At 40.1% G+C, this 16656-nt stretch overlaps 1 protein-coding gene across 5 annotated transcripts in view; it reads left to right on the top strand.

The window, feature by feature from the left end:
* Positions 1 to 16656, top strand: part of LOC149319226 (transcription factor Dp-1) — a 37585-nt gene that overhangs the window by 15388 nt on the left and 5541 nt on the right. For all 5 annotated transcript variants that reach the window (XM_089511326.1, XM_089511328.1, XM_089511329.1 and 2 more), the window contains exons 4-8: positions 629 to 735; positions 1276 to 1397; positions 3591 to 3756; positions 6811 to 6957; positions 8492 to 8560. In XM_089511326.1, coding sequence (XP_089367452.1) covers positions 629 to 735; positions 1276 to 1397; positions 3591 to 3756; positions 6811 to 6957; positions 8492 to 8560 — 611 coding nt within the window. The remainder of the gene's footprint in view (positions 1 to 628; positions 736 to 1275; positions 1398 to 3590; positions 3757 to 6810; positions 6958 to 8491; positions 8561 to 16656) is intronic.

Below are 16656 nucleotides of genomic sequence, written 5' to 3' on the forward strand. Positions count from 1 at the left end.
ACGTATTGGGGTTGCGGCAGGGCGCCTAGGGCGCCCTTTCCGCAACCCCGGAAGGAGCTCCGTTTCGGAGCTCCTTCCTAGTTTGGTCCGCTGGGCGCAGCCTTCAGACGGCTGCGCCCAACGGACCAAAGGAGAAAGGGGCCAAACGGCCCCTTTCTCCTTCTCCCCGCTACCGCGGGGTGTCCTTGGGGCTTGAAGCCCCAAGGACACCCCTTTCCAGGCTGCGGGGAAGGGGCCTTTTGCCGCTTCCCCGCAGCCCGGAAAGTGGCGGATTGGGGCTTCAGCGGCTGCCGCTCTGGCCGCAGAGGCCCCGATCCGGCGGGGAAAGGTGCGCCTACAGGCCGCCCCAAAGGGGCGGTCTGTAACGCGCCTCATAATACATGATTGATTCCTGGGTATAGTTATTCCTTACTTCCTCTGTGTGCATGCATATGTATGGTGCCATCGGAAAGTTAAATAAATGTCAAGTACAGTATCCTCTTTTTACTCAATAAATGTGTGTCTGGTGACCCCTTAAATATATTCAATCATTTTACATGTGGAAGTGTACACTGTTCAATAGAACTGACAAACTTTAAAAGCTGTGGTTATTACCATTGTTTAACCTTTGACTGTTTGTATATTCTAGGTGTGGTTTCATTAGTTGCTGTTCACCCTTCCACAGTAAATACCCTTGGAAAACAGCTCCTACCAAAAACGTTTGGACAGTCTAATGTCAACATTGCACAACAAGTGGTAAGAAGCTGGCTAGAAACCCTAATGCTGCAAATTGTTCTGTCTAATAGTAATTTTTTTTACTAACAGATAGTCTAAATACAGTAAAATATACATATGTAAACAAGTGAAAAACACAAATAATTGTAACACTAGTTAGAGATCCAACACATGTTGTAATGGAAAAATAAATGTTGATGTCATTTTTGTGTCATATACATATGATTGTACCCCGTTCTTTGCTGTAGATTTGGTGAAAAGGTGTATCAATGGGCTGGCAAGCAATGATTTTGACTATCACACACCATATTATTCAGAGGCCTACATTAGACATGGGATGGGAGGAAAATCACCAGTTCCACTGATGTTGTTTTGGTCTTGACTTTGAGATGATTGGGAAAGGAAAGTAAATTTATTTTTAATTATGGCCATGGGATATGAATTTTGCAATATATGTAATAAAGAATAAGAAAATTATTAACCACATTGAGGAAGTAGATATGATAAACTAGAACTTGAGAATCACTGTATTCCATTGGGACTATTTTGTGTTAATTGTAGGTTATTGGTACGCCTCAGAGACCTTCAGCCCCCAATACTATTTTGGTAGGAAGTCCACACACACCCAATACACACTTTGTATCACAGAACCAGACTGCAGATTCTTCACCTTGGTCTGTGGGGTGAGTAAAAGTCAGATAATTCAGATTGACTGATAGGTTTGGGAATACATATCCTAAAATCTGGGTTTTCTAATAGCTGAAATTAATTAATTTAATTTTTGTATGAAATCTGTTTATTTTATCAATTGCTGAAAAATACTGTTTGATCCTAGAACTAATTTTGTCATCAAATAAATATGAGCATCAAAATGAAGATATTGCCATATATTAATATACTGCAAAGTACGGAATACCCTGCTTATTTGACAGATTAGGGATCGGAATCCAGTCCTTTTTTAGTTTACAAATTTAAGACTGAACACTAGATGACCCCAAGTCAGGTGTGTATGTGGAGGGGGACATGGCACTTATACACAAATCTGACATGCTTATATTTGAAAGTTTTTGTTGCTAAACAGCATCAGGTTGACTTCAGTGTGTGGTGACCCCATGAACAAAAGACCTCTTAAGTCACCATATCTTCACTAGCCCTGCTCAGGACTTGCAGACTAAGGGCTGTTGCTTCCTTCATTTAGTCTATCCATCTGTAATGTAGACTTTATCTTTTCCTACTGCTTTCTACCTTACCAAGCATTATCGTCTTATATAGCCAGAGTATGACAGTCTCAGTTTAGTTATCTTGGCTTCTAAGGAGTGTTCGAGCTTCATTTGCTCTAGGACCAATTTGTTTGTATTTTTAGCAGTGCTCAGTATCCATAGAACTCTTTTCCAGCACCACATTTCAAATCAGTTGATTCTCTTCCTACCAGCTTTTTTTCACTGTCCAGCTTTCACAGCCATACATAGAAATGGGAAATACAGTGCCATGGGCAGTCCTAACTTTAATATTTAATATATATCTGTACATGTCAGGGTCTTGTTTAGTTCTTTCATAGCTGCCCTTTCAAGTCCTGGTCTTCTGATTTCTTGACTACAGTCTTAATTCTGATTAATAACTGAACCAAGGTATAGAAAATCTTGAACTATTTCAATGTCTTCACTACTCTAAAGTTATGTAAATCATCTTTGGTTGTTATTTTTGTTTTCTTAATGTTCAACTGATGACCTGCCTTTGCATTTTCTTCCTCCATTTTATTCAGTAATGTTCCAAATCTTTGATATTTTCTGCTAGTAGTATGGTATCATCTGCATATCTTAAGTTGTTCGTGTTCCTTCTTCCAATTTTCATGCATTCTTCCTCTGAATTTAATCCTGCTTTACATATGAGATACATCATACAAGTTTAAAAAATAGGATGATAAAATGCAGCATTGCCAGACTACCTTGCCATTTGGAAACAGTTCTGTTTCTCTGTATTCTGTCCTAACAGTAGCCTCTTGTCCTGAGAAAAGGTTACACATCAGGACAATCAAGTGTTGTGGCACACCTATTTTTTTAAGTGTGAGCAGTAGATTTTCAAAATCTATGTACAATCAAAATCTTTGCTATAATCTATAAAGCATGGGTTGATTTTCTTTTGAAATTCTTTGGTGCGCTCCATTATCCAATATATGCTTGCAATGTGATTCCTAGTGCCTTTTCCTTTCCTGACTCCCATCTCGAGCATCTGCCATTTTTCACTCTATATATGACAAAAGTCTTTGTTGCAGAATTTTGATGAACAGTTGCGTTTTACTTTTGCTTCTTATCTGTCTAACTGCTTGGCAAATTTTGTTTGTCATCCATTGAGGGTTCTCTTTTTGGCTACAGATAGTCTCTTTTGCATTCCTCCCTCACAATGTCCCTGGCTCAGTCCAGAATTCTTCTTACTCCTGATCAATTAGGCCAATTATAAAGTATGTACGGTTAATTCTATGGATTTTCTAAGTTTATCTTTGTGTGTGTGTTTGTACTATACCTGTATGTACAAATCACATAGTCATATTCTCTCAAATAGAAAGTATAAGCTTACTACAGTGTGTGTGTGTGTGTATTAGAACAGATTTCATTTATTATTAAATATTTCCAAATATCCATTTAACTCATAGGATTCCAACATAGTGTATAAAAGAGAATAAAATTATTTATGCAAAATGACAACCATAAATGAATATAGCTTTTTATCATTAAAAAGGATCATAGATTATTTTAGTCTATTGTTTCTTATAAAAGATTCAGTGCAACAAAAGAGTCAAATATCAACATTTTTTAGTTTCACAAACCACTTACCTGTGTTAATTGTCTGCATATAACTCATTGGCTCTGTTTTTACAGGAAGCGAAATAAAAAAGGAGAGAAGAATGGCAAGGGTTTACGACACTTCTCTATGAAGGTTTGTGAGAAAGTCCAGAGAAAAGGAACTACCTCGTACAATGAGGTAGCAGATGAATTAGTTGCAGAGTTCAGTACAGCAGATGCTCACATCTCACCAAATGAATCGGTAAGTTTATTTATGTTTTGAATGTCCCAGAGGAGGGAGTCAAATGAAAATTTATTTGGAAACATCCCTAATGAAAAATGTTCTACTTATAGAAATACCCTAATTTAGACCCAACTTACTTGCTATCTCTTAACACTCACTCAAATGCCTCTCTTAAGAACATGAGAACAGATTAAACAAAAGGCCTATCTAGTCTAGTGTTCTCTTCATTCATGGCCACCTAAGAGCCCTTGAGCAGCCTACAATTAGGATGTGAGGTTAATAACATCATTCTGTTGTCTTTTTTTTTTAAAGTGATTTTTGAAAAGTATTGTGGAGGTAATAAACAGCTCTCATAACTAGTAGCCTCTGAAAGCTTTATTCTCTATTATAATTATTATTATTATTACTACTTATATCCAACCTTTCTCCCCAATCTAGGGATTCAAGATGGCAAACAGCAAATTTAAAACAATACAATTTAAAAACAATACAAAAGGGTGAAATGCTCTTTTAAAGTTGGTGATTATTACTCATAAAAAATTCAGTATTTTAAACACACCACTGTGTGAAATAACTTCCTTTTATATGTTCTGAATCTCACGTGATCCATCTTTAGTAGATTATGCTGGGTTCTGATATTATCTGCTTATGCTTGTCCACATTCTCCAACCAGTGCATAGTTTCTTACACTTCTAACATGTCTCCATTTAGCCACACACACCCCCAACCTAACTAGTCACAGACATTGTTACTGTTCTTCATAGTGGAGTTACCACAGCCTCTTGCCCTTTCCACACCTTTTACAACTCTGCAATAATTTTTTCTGAGGTACAGGAACCCAAACGATACATATTGTACAAACTACACCATATCCATTCTCCTAGTTTGGATACCTCATTCTGGAATTCATTGCTATCATCATCATTATTCTAACTGTGCTAGATTAATTTGGTGTCTTTGTTAGCCCCTGCTGTCTTAACTGATCTCCATTAACTCCAGCTAATTTAGGAACAAGTTTAAAAATAAGGTTCCAATACGGATTTTTGCTCCCACTGTTAACACCACTTCCTTGGTTCTAAGGAGCACTTTACAGGTCAGGCAAGTGGTTCATGTCTAGTTGGTCATGTGTCAGTGGATTTGGCCCAAGGGGAAAGGGCAGAGCCTAAAATAAATAACACCATAAAATAAGCTACTTTTCCACTTCTATTTGTTTACATTTAAATTTCATTCTTAACATCTAAAACTAATAATTAGCAAATAATATACTCCCACTCATATTTATTTTTGTTAAATTTATATTTACAAGGAAATGAACCTTTAAATCTACTCAAATTGGCATTAATATGGTAATTACTAAGAGGTTGAATATAGTACTGACTAGCTTATGGGTGACAGTCAGTATGAGACACTATATCTAAGAGCCAGTGTGGTATAGTGGCTTGAGTGTTGGGTTATGACTCTGGAGACCAGAGTTCAAATCCCTACTTGGCCAAGAAACCCACTGGGTGACCTTGGGCAAATCACGTGCTCTCAGCCTCCAGGGAAGGCAGTGGCATACCTTCTCTGAACAAATCTTGCCAAGAAATAGTGTGATAGACTTGCCTTTGGGTCACCATGAGTCAGAAATTACTTGAAGCACACAACAATACGTAACAACATATCCTTTCCTTCCATCGTTGACTCAATCTGCCACTGAATTTCATACCCCCCATATACACATGTGTGTGTGTGTGTGAGAGAGAGAGAAGGCATTGGGTGATATAAAATGCTTTTAAGCCTGATTTCTATTGTAGCTAAATCTCTCCAGTTAAGTATCTGAGTAACGCAGAAATATTGTCTAGAGTTTAGACCCTGTTGATTTTCCTTTTCCCCTTTACCCTGCTCCATCCCCGCCCTGGTTGAGATGCTGCTTACTTTGGAGTTGCTGGAAGATTTTTCTATTTGACAAATTGCAGCCATTTATTCCAGTGGGTACAGCCACATTCACATCTTGCTCTAGGTTGGGGTGGTAAACTGATTTGGGTTGGGGACCCATGCATATTGTACTTGCTTTTGCTATATTAGTATGCAGACTATATCCTGAAAATTACCTCATTTGTCTTTTTTTTCTTAATAAAGAAAATTTATCCCAAAATACAGAACAATTTTGTCATCCTGCTGCTCCTGTTGCTACCATTATAGGTCCAAAAAAGGCCTTTTATTTTCAACACCTGTCTACCCTGTTGTTAAGCTTGCCTCTCTGTCTGTCTTCTTATTACCCAGATGTCTTCTGATTTGAGGCTGAGATACTTGGTCTTTTGAACTCTTACTTTGTACCACTAGAGAGGGGATCCAGCTTGAATCTCTCCCATTTCTTGAATCTTCCCCTAATTCCCATGTAAAATGTACTATTCATTTGCTGTAAACCACAAGCTTCCTGGAGATTGCTATGAACCCTGCCCCAAGTATTTCAATAACTTGCCTCTAGCAGTAAACAAATTTGCCCAGCAGAGCACAGGTAGCACCTAAGAAAAGAAGCTGAAACTACCAAACTATAATTCAAACAATCCCCAAGGTATCAAATAGCAGCCCCAGTTAAAATGTCACAAAGTTATTTTGACATAAATCTGGTGGCACAGTGGCAAATGCCAGTACTGCAGCCACTCACAGCCACAGGGTTTGAGTTCAGTCCCAGGCAGGGCTCCGGGGTCCACTCAGTCTTGCATCCTTCTGTAGGTCTCGAAAAGGAGTACCCAGTGTGTTGGGGGCAATTAGCTTACACATTGCAAACCTCTTAGGGAGCGCTTAAATGCACTGATAAGTGGTATAGAAATGTACTTGCTATTGCTCTCTACCAGTACTCCTATGTAAAGTTCCATTTTGCAGATCTGATCATTTGTTCTGTTGTATACATAATTCTATGTCAAGTTTGTAATGCAAACAATTCCTGTTGTAGTTAACTGATAGCACTTGTGACATTACACCAGTTGTATCCCTGTCCCATCCCCCCCCCCCAGCCACCACTGATGTACTAAAGTTTTCAAATATTTTAGTATAGGCTATTCTAATATTTTAAATTCATCCTATCTGCAGCAGGCTTATGATCAGAAAAATATTCGACGTCGTGTCTATGATGCCTTAAATGTCCTAATGGCAATGAATATTATTTCCAAGGAGAAGAAAGAAATCAAATGGATTGGCCTACCTACTAATTCAGCTCAGGAATGTCAGAATTTAGAGGTAAAATTCTGCAGATATTTGCTATTTGAAATACTTGTACTAAAATCGAGCAATTTCCATCAATTCAGTTACACTCGCCTTGACTTCAACACTGAATTATTTCCATTTGGAGATAGTTTAGTATGATGGAGAACACAGGTGTCATTCCTGACTTTCAAAATTGTAATGGTTTTTACTTTAATATACAGCGGGCTTTTCACCATCCATAGATTTGCTATCAACGTATTTGAGCATCCATGGATGACAAGCCCCATTGTTCTCCATGGTGATGTGTGCACGTGGCCATGGTAGCAGCCTTGTGCATATTGTGCTGCCATTGGGGACAGTGGGTTTTGAGGTTTCGCACTTTTTCTTATCCACGTGCGGAGGTCTAGAATGGATCCCCCGTGGATATGAAGGGCCAACTGTTCTTGTGGAATTGTATAGTTACATAAAGACCAAGTGTAGTAGGGGTTCCATATCCACAAATTTTTATTCATGGATTCAAGCCTCCATGGCTTGAAAATATTTTTTAAAAACTATAAATTCCAAATAGCAAATCTTAATTTTGCTATTTTATGTAATGGACACCATTTTATTATCCCATTGTATTTAAAGGGACGTGAGCATTCATGAATTTTGGTAACCACCGGAGGTAGGGGTAGTCCTGGAACCAAACCCCAATGGATAACAAGAGCCCACTGTAAAAATGTAGGTTAGAAGGTGTCCCCTACTTTCTCCATGTTCCTCAAGCAGCTTTGCACTATAAAAGCACTGCTGGTTGGAAAGGAGAACAAGGTGACACTCTTACATGCCAGAAACCATCAGAAAAGTTGTGAAATTTTACATTAATGTAATGATAATGAATGGTTAAGCTCCATTTATTGACTGTAAACAGGGCCTTGAAATTCAGGACAGGAAGACAATAGCGGCAGATTCCATAACCATCCTTTTTAATGCATGCCTTTGTCATTAGAAATTGATCTATTTTTGATTAAATAATTTATATCTTTATGTCTTTTGAATACTGGCTGAATAAGGATATATTTCCTTTGGTGGCAGTGTTGTTCTGGATGTTCAAATCTTTCAAATTTTGTTTTGAAAGTATTTTCTTTTATGCTGAGAGCATTTTTGACGGAATGAAATCTCATCTCTTATCCACTTGGGTGGATACCTGTCTTGTTTTTCTCACTTGACAACTAAAATAGCAACTGTCTAAGATCCACTTCAGCATATCTGAAATATTTTTAAAACATTTGGGTATTTTAAAAAGTCTGAGCAACTAGTTCTAATACATAGTACAAACTGTTTCTGAACTTATCTCTCTTTCAGATGTAGATGCTACTTGGCAGTAGGACTGGTTTCTGAGAACAAGTGGAAAACCACTTTAGCTTCACAGAAATAGTTTGAAAGTTCTTTGGATTTTAATTTTTATACACAGCTTTTATTTCATGCTGTTACTAGTGTATCATTAATACAAATCAAATTCAGATCCTTACTCTGGTTCTCAAAACTATGCAATTCCTCTTTCATGAAGTTTCTTTGTTTGTTAAAGGTGGAGAGACAGAGAAGACTTGAAAGAATAAAGCAAAAACAATCACAACTGCAAGAACTAATTCTTCAGGTATTACCAAAGAAGGCTATCTGTTTTGGCAAATCAATTTGTATTGTTATATCAGTTCCCCAGTGTGCAATGAATTTATCTGCCCTGATGCACTTCTTTATTTTACAAGTAACTAAAGTGTCTTTAGGAATAAGAACATTATGTTTTTAATTAGTTCATTTTCAACCAGCAGAGAAGGAGTCATCCCTGCATGGGTTAACTCCTGTCACTGCCCAGGTGAGGTAAGGGATCACATGTTTTAAGAAAGTACAGTATTTCTTGTTGGATCCCTAGCTCTTCCTCAGTTCCTTCACCCTGCCTTACTCAGGAAAGATCATATGCTCTGCTCTTCTGTCTTTCTCCTGGCTATTTCTCCCCCCCCCCCCCCTTTGCTTTCTTTTAACAAAATCCCCTTACTTTGTTAAAACTGTCAGGCAGTAATAGTTTCCTATTTCTTAGACCCCTCTTCTTTACTCCGGCCATTGTGTCCCTTCTTTATCTCTCTCTGTAGGGTAATTTAAGTTTTCTAAGGCTTCATCCTTTGGTAAGGAAACTAGGGTCCCATACAGACAGGCCAAAATAAAGCTGCTTCAGGTCACTTTCTACTTATACCTGCCACACAGCTATGTCAGTGATTAGATCTGTTGAAGTGTCAAATTGAGAGTCCTGATGAGGAAGCATCATAAGGCTAGGGCTATGATTACAACTATTCAGTACAGAAATAAATGCAACTCTGTCCTCAAACAGAAATCAGCCGAGGTGTTGATGTAGCTTCACTGCATTCAATATCTCTTAGGGACTTGTCTGAAACAGAGGCTGCATTGGTCAGATTCAGGGGAACAGGCAAGCCAAGCAGAGACATTTCAGTCAAAATGATTTTATTCCTCTTTTGTCTAAAACAGTTCAGCATTGGGTTTGTAAGACTCTCAATTTGACACTTCAACAGATCTAATCACTGACATAGCTGTGTGGCAGGTATAAGTAGAAATTGTTAATGTGACACAAAAATTAGAGAAAATATACACTTTCTCCAGATGTTATGACTCCTCTTAAATTCTCTCTTGTAAACAGTCTGATTTCAGCACTTTCTAATAAAGTCCATAGTTACCAGGAAAGGAGACTGTCCTGAAAGACTCTTAAGGAGAAAAGAGAAAACTCATCTTTTAAGCTTCTCCTCTAGCTTTGCGTGCATCTTCCACAGCATCCTTTATTTCTAGAGCAGCCATGCTCTGACTCCAAGATACTTTTGATAACCAGAACTAGATGCAAAGTCCCTACACAAGGCTTTACTGAAAATTTCTTAAGTCCTAGTTTATGTGGTTGATGCCACTAGCGACTCCCTGCTTTTCTCAGCCTGCTCCATTGCTGCTATCAGTGTAGTCAGAATATCCATTTGGCTAAAACACTGGAATGCAGGCATGCAATCTAGATCCAGTTTAGCTACAGTTCTTTATAAGGGGAATTTTCTGTTTGAGAGGAGGCCCTTAGGGACATCCAAATTTTAAAAAAAGGATAAGAAAAAGGCCTATCCTTTCTATGCCAAATGAAGATGCAGACTACACAGTCTCTGCTTTTTGTCCTTTTTGTTTTTTCCTCTTGCTTTGGAGATGTGTCTTTCAAACTCGCCTGGTCCAGATTCTAGTTTACAGTTCAGATCAGTGAATATTAAGAATAATGAGACAAGGTTATACCATAGAATTTAATAAAAAAAAGGCATCACTTACTGAGGTCTCCAGGAACCTAGAAATGTGTCAGGTCACCCCTCACCTGTTAGGTCTAGTAGGCCATAGAACTTGTTCCTCCAAATGAAAAGTTTATGGGAGTATATTCAGTCTTCTTCATAATGTCCAAAAAAGGAAGTGGTATTTGCCTGATTATGGTCCTCAGCTTTGTAAACTGGTAAGTAAAATACAGGCATTTCCACATGAAAAGCCTGGACAATCCAAGAGCTCATTTTCCTAGGGGACCATCTCTTCTTGATAGATCTTTCAGAAGTGTATTTGCATATGCATATTCATACTTCATCACAGGTGTACCTTCAATTTTGTTACCAGAATGTGCACTGTCAGTTGAAAGACCTGTCTTTTGGGTTGGTCTCAGCTACTTGAGTATTCGCAAAGGTAATAATAATCCCTGTGGCCCACCCGGGACTGCAGGACATCCACATCGTTCCATACCTGGACAGTATCCTTCTGAAATCTCTCTTCTGAGAGAGCCGTAATGACCATTGTGTCTGTTCTCCAAAACCACAGTGTTGTGATCAACAAACAGAAAAACCACCTCTCCCCAAAAAGATACTAATTAACCTGGGTGTCTTAATAGACACCAGGAAAGGTCACATTACCTCCTCTAAAGAGAATAATGAAACTCAAGAAGAAGCCATGGAAAAGGAGCCATGCAGACAGATTAGGGTTGCCAGACCCTTTTTCCCCCATATGGGTCTTTTTCTCCTTTTCTCTCGGAATGTACTGAGGAGGACATCAGCAGTAAATACTTTCTTAAAACACATGATCCTTTGCTTTACCTGGGCAGTGACAGGAGCTAAGCTATGCATGGATGGCTCCTTTCCCTTGCCTTAAATGGATCGTCATGGTAAGTTCTCTAATGTGCCAATTTTAACAATAAGTCATATTATGATTTTAATTATTAGTTAGCATTGGTGCCTTATATAAGTTGCTGTGTTATCTGATGCCATTTTATAATAAGATCAGTTGTTTTATTCATTTTTGTTATAACTTTTTTGTTACTCTAAATTGTGTGCTAGAAATAATACAGTGATCTGGAACAACCTCAAGAGTATGTTTAGACACCCTGTACTGTTTCAATGGCCATTCCCTGGATAATGCAAAAGGCAGGGGAATAGGATGTCAAGACCGTCCCAATTTGACTATATTGTGGTACAGGAAATTATATTTTTACACTTCTCGATGGTTGTGAATCAGTGACTCTGGTTCTTTTGTGCCCTGTGTGACTCACACAAATGGCTCATATGCACCTGGAACCTACTAGAGCTATACAATAAGCATATACAATTTTGGCAGTAGCCCCTCCCTGCCTAAGCCCTCACTTCTTTTTTGTCTGCTGCAGGAGCAGCGTCATGAACTATTCTGAGCATTTCTGGGTTTTATCTTATGGTTTTGGATTAAAGTTTTCAGTTTACAGCTCTTGATTCTTACTTAATTTTGGATTTCAGATTGCCTAACAACTCTTTGGGACTGTTTTTTGGTTTGGGTTGCGGGGTTCAACCTGTTCTACCAACTGTTTGTGACCTCATGGACTTATGGCCTCCTCCACTTTTTTCAGGAAGTGTACTACATGCAGTGGGAAGATTCCTCCAAAAGACAGGTATTCTAGGTGCCTTTTGTGCCTGGGAGAGGGAAACACTGTGGGATTCCGTGTTCCTTCTCAGGCGTTTATCCCTCAGGCACAACACAAGTGCTTTTTGAGACTGAAGGCTCTCCTTTGTTAAGGCAGATGATCAGATGCATAAAGCAGGCCTCTTTATGCAGCCTCAGATAGGGTGTTGTCCCATTGGACTGGAACTGCCTCATGGTCCACGTCTGTTCAGACAGCTTCAGGCTCATTAGTTTGGTTTGTCTTGAAGAGATTGTTGTTGGAAGAGTCTAACAAACCTCTGAGAACTCAAGGCATTATGAATTGTCCAGCTGGGTATTCACCCTCAAGTAATGTCCACTCTGGGCTGTTATCACTAGATACCAGTATGGGACTGTTGAAGAGAAGATCATTGACACTGAGGCAAGATTGTCTACAGAGATTTAGAATGGTCTCTTTAGATAACGAGAAAAAGGAGAAAGATGCATAAGACAGTATAAGAAAAAGAAGGTGAAGACCTCTTCATCATGATCCCAGGTGGTACCATCCTGATAGTAGGATTTGCCATTAATCCTTCAGGTTTTGTTGGCATCTGTTCCAACAGTGGAGGAAAGAGTTCTCCATGCCAATCTCTGTAGGATTCTTCTGTTCAGAGAGAAGTTGTTTCTGAAGTTATGGAATGGGAATACTCCCCACAGGCTTTACTCATTAGTATGGTGTCTGAAGGGGAGATACAGGACCTATCCCATCCTCCGCTGGTTCTGTCTACACCAACTGATCCTTGTTTGCAGTTGCCTCCTCGGGAGTGGCCTCTAGTTCCTTTATCTCTACAAAGGGAGACTGCTCATCATCTTAGGCACTCTGCATTTGAGATCTGGTTCAGCCACTACTGCATTGTGGCACTTGTGGACTGCCAAAATCGAGAAGGGCATTACTCAATATTTTCTCACCAGTTTCTTTGAGACTGACACAGGTATGATGGGTTCCAAGAAACATATTCCAGATCCAATTTATGTTGGATGGGCTTCTCAATTTACTATGTTGAATTGAATCTTTCTCTGGATTATTATTATCATGACTGCGGATACCATGTATACCATGGAATATCATCATCATTATAGATATGAGACCATACTGCTGTCAGTAGCATTGACGTCCAGATCTATTCAGGTTCCAGATCTTCTCAGTATCACCATTGGGTACAAGAGCTTTCTGAAGGGGTTGTGTGACTTCACCGAGGGCTGTACAACCCAGTTTACCATGGCATGCTCTATCTCAATCACTAACACCACCAACTCATTACCGAACCCCTCAACTCCAAGCTACAGACTTCTCTTCTAGTGAATTCTCCAGTGCGTGTATTGCATGCTATTTTGCAACTTTAGTCATTGATTTTGGGGTGTGCGTGTGCTGAACTTGTCTTTCAGATCTTCTGACATGCTGCTATCGCCCAACCTTGGTCATTGAGCATGATCCAGCGCCCCTGAGATCTGATGTGTGGTCCTTTGTTGAGGATGGCCAAAGCCCTGGAAGTGAATCAGCTGGAACCTTCTATTGTTGATCCAGTCTTTCAAGGGGCTAATAATTGGGCCCCTTCTTAGCCTTGATTCCACTCCTCCCAGTATTCTATTATTTCAGCGTCAAAGAAAATAGAATGTTTTTATAAAGTGGTGAAGGATGACTGAGAGTGGCTGGTTCATCATCCCAAACTAAATGCAATCACTGTGGTTGCCACCCAGTTGAAGTCCTCACAAAAGTTACATTCCACGCTGGCCGATAGAGAGGGAAAGAAACTGGACATTATGAGCCAAAAGTTCTAACAGCTGCTCTCTGTGTCTGGATTTCCAATCAAGCTACATGCATGAGGGCATGCCAGCAATTGTTATGAGAGGAACTGTGGGTAACATGATCAATTTTCTGAAGGAAACTAAAAGTGCAGTTCTTCAAGCTTAGGCATGTAGGCTTGCTGTCTAACAAATCACCGCAGTGCATCATGATGTTAATTGCAGTGAGAAGACCCTTGTAGTCGCTATAGCTTTGCACTGCTATGCTTGCTTGATTTAATCGGGTCTATCTCACCAGGTCCAAGTGATAATTGAAGACCTCCAGTTGGATGAGAGTAGGTTTAATGCAGAATCTGATTATAAATTACAGCATACAAGATGCTCTCCATAGCAAGGAAGTTTGGCCTTCACTCCCAGGTACCAACATATAATCAAGAGTTCAGCAAGCTACACCTTTGACTTCTTCCCTACACCCCATCTTCCACAGCAGGCTTCAGAGATACAATCAAACCTGGGTCTCCATCACCTCAGACTTGTGGGTTCTAGACATAATCATCAGAGGATATGCCATAGCCTTTTGGAAGACTCCCCCATAGGGATTTTGCACATTACTCTTCTCTTGCCCATTCTAAAAGATGAAGTGAAGGCCCTGCTACACAAAAGGCTGTCAAGCCTGTTTGTATCTCCTGCATTGGGGGGGGGGGGGTGTTCTTCTCTCACTACTTCATCATGTCAAAGAAGGTATTCTTCCCATTCTGGATCTTCACAATGTCAGCTTCTACATACAATCCAGACATTTCAGAAGGGTCTCTCCACTGCATACTTCCCTTATTGCAGATGGGAGACTGGCTTGCCACCCTAGACTTAAAGGGCGCCTGTTTTCACATTGCAATCCAACCATCACACAAGCATTTTCTCCTGTTTCGTGCTGGGAAGACTGTTTCTGTGTCCTACTCTTCAGCCTTTCCACTGTCCCACATGTTTTTCACCAAGTGCATGGCTGTGGTGGCTGCATCGTTCGGTTTCCTTATATTGAAGACTGGCTTTTGGTTGCCCACATCTGCAAGCCTCTCCTAATAAATATTTCACTTACACTTTGGCCTCTGGGCTCCTGGGTCTCATGCTCAATCATGGCAGGTCTCACTTGGAGTCTTCTAAACAGGTGTGGTTCATAAGGTCTCCTACAAACTCATGAGCTCAGGCTGCCTGCTAGGGCAACAGGAATTTTGTTCTGTCCTTCAGGGTCTTTGCAGTGGAAGAATGCATACCAGACATGTTTAAGTCACCCTGAAACGTACGGCTGGATGAATGATGCTCTTAGCAAGGCATGAGGATGAGACCTGTAGACTTGGTTCCTGCCATGCTTCAGTCTTCTCACCAATTCTTTGTATAGGAAGTTGATGATCTTTCAGGGTCTGGATCATGCCCTCAGCTGGTAGATGGACTCCTGGAACGTTCAGGTCTGGATGCAGTTTCTTCCCCACCAGCCCATATTGGTATGTCATGAATTATGCTTCCCTCAAGGGCTATGGGGCATGTTCTGCTGGACTTGACAGTCAAGGATCATTGGTCCTTCGAAGAAAGTAGCTCTGCATTTTCCAGTGATGGAGGGGAGAAATGTTCTATTATTACTTTTCCACCTCCATCACTGAAAATAAACTTCTCACAGGTAAGCCAGTATTCCTTCAATCCTCTGGAGATGTTGGCTGTCGTAAAGGCTCTGAGTGTTCAGACAGGCACCGTTAAGGGAAAGTGGTTCAGGTAGTCTCTGTCAACACCGTGGTGGTCTTCTACTTGAACAAGTGAGAAACATACCTTCCTTTGTCTTACAGTTCTGTGGAATCCCATGGGGAATCTTGGTCCCTACCATTCATCTACCAGAAGAGAATATCTTAATGGATGTCCTGAAACAAATACCAGTGGAAGTTGCCCTTTGCAAGATCTTTAGGAACTGGGGTGTACCGACAGTCCATTTTCTTAATTCTCCCTGGTACAAGCAGTACAAGATCTTCTCTACGGCTATCTCTCATCCATCTTCTGGCATTTCCAGAGTCTTGGCAAGCCTTCTTGCTTTTTGGAACCCTTGGTCAGGATGTTCCTGAGGATATAAAAACATGCACCCACCTGTGATAGGGCCTGCTTGGTCTCCACCAAGGCTCCACCATCACTAGAGCTTTGAGCTGGTTCTTTCCAATTATCAAGGAAACTGTTCAAGCCTATGGCTTTCTGTGACTTAAGGTTACTCACCTGGAAAACAGCTTTCTTGGTAGCCAACATCTCTGCCACAAGGGCAGGTGAGCTCTTTGCTTAAGGGTTGATTCACCTTTCCTGCACTTCCAACAGGACCCTTAGACTGCACATTCTCTTTCTGCAATAATAGTCTCTGGTTTTCATGTTAATCGGGACATTTTCCTGTCAGGGATGATGGGAGTTGTAGCTCTTCACCTCTGGCTCTAACTCACCACCTTGTTATGCAGCGGAGCTGACCAGTTTTGGCCAGTGGTTAATGCTTTTCTCCAAAGCAGCAGAGTTTCAGAGAATAGGCTGAAGACCCTGACAAACTCTCCAAGCCTTCTCACTCTTCTTCCTCAGATGTCTCCAAACTTCTCCAGGATTCTGCTGGCTCTTGTATCTTCACTCAAGACACCAGACAACTCAGTAGTCTTGTATAAAAGATCTACTTTATTCTACTATATACAAATACTAATGCCCTCACAATCTCCAATATCTCCAAACTACTCCAACTACCCACAAAATACATTAGCAAACATAGCAATTATTATAGCCATTGTTAAACACCACCCACCAGTGGGCGTGTACACTCATTTTGATTGGTTCACATAGTTCAACCCATACTTAAGAATTTCATCATTTCACCTTGTACACTTAATGAATCTCAGGTGTTTCCAATTGTACATTCTATAATTCTGTCCTTGACATTCAAGACTTCTAAATTACATTAGCTTTTTCACCTGTGTGGCTTCTTAATTGCTTTTGCTT

The sequence above is a fragment of the Sceloporus occidentalis genome, unplaced genomic scaffold (assembly GCF_023333645.1).
Source record: "Sceloporus occidentalis isolate IW3139 unplaced genomic scaffold, rSceOcc1.0.p SCAF_2, whole genome shotgun sequence".
NCBI classification, from domain to species: Eukaryota; Metazoa; Chordata; class Lepidosauria; order Squamata; family Phrynosomatidae; genus Sceloporus; species Sceloporus occidentalis.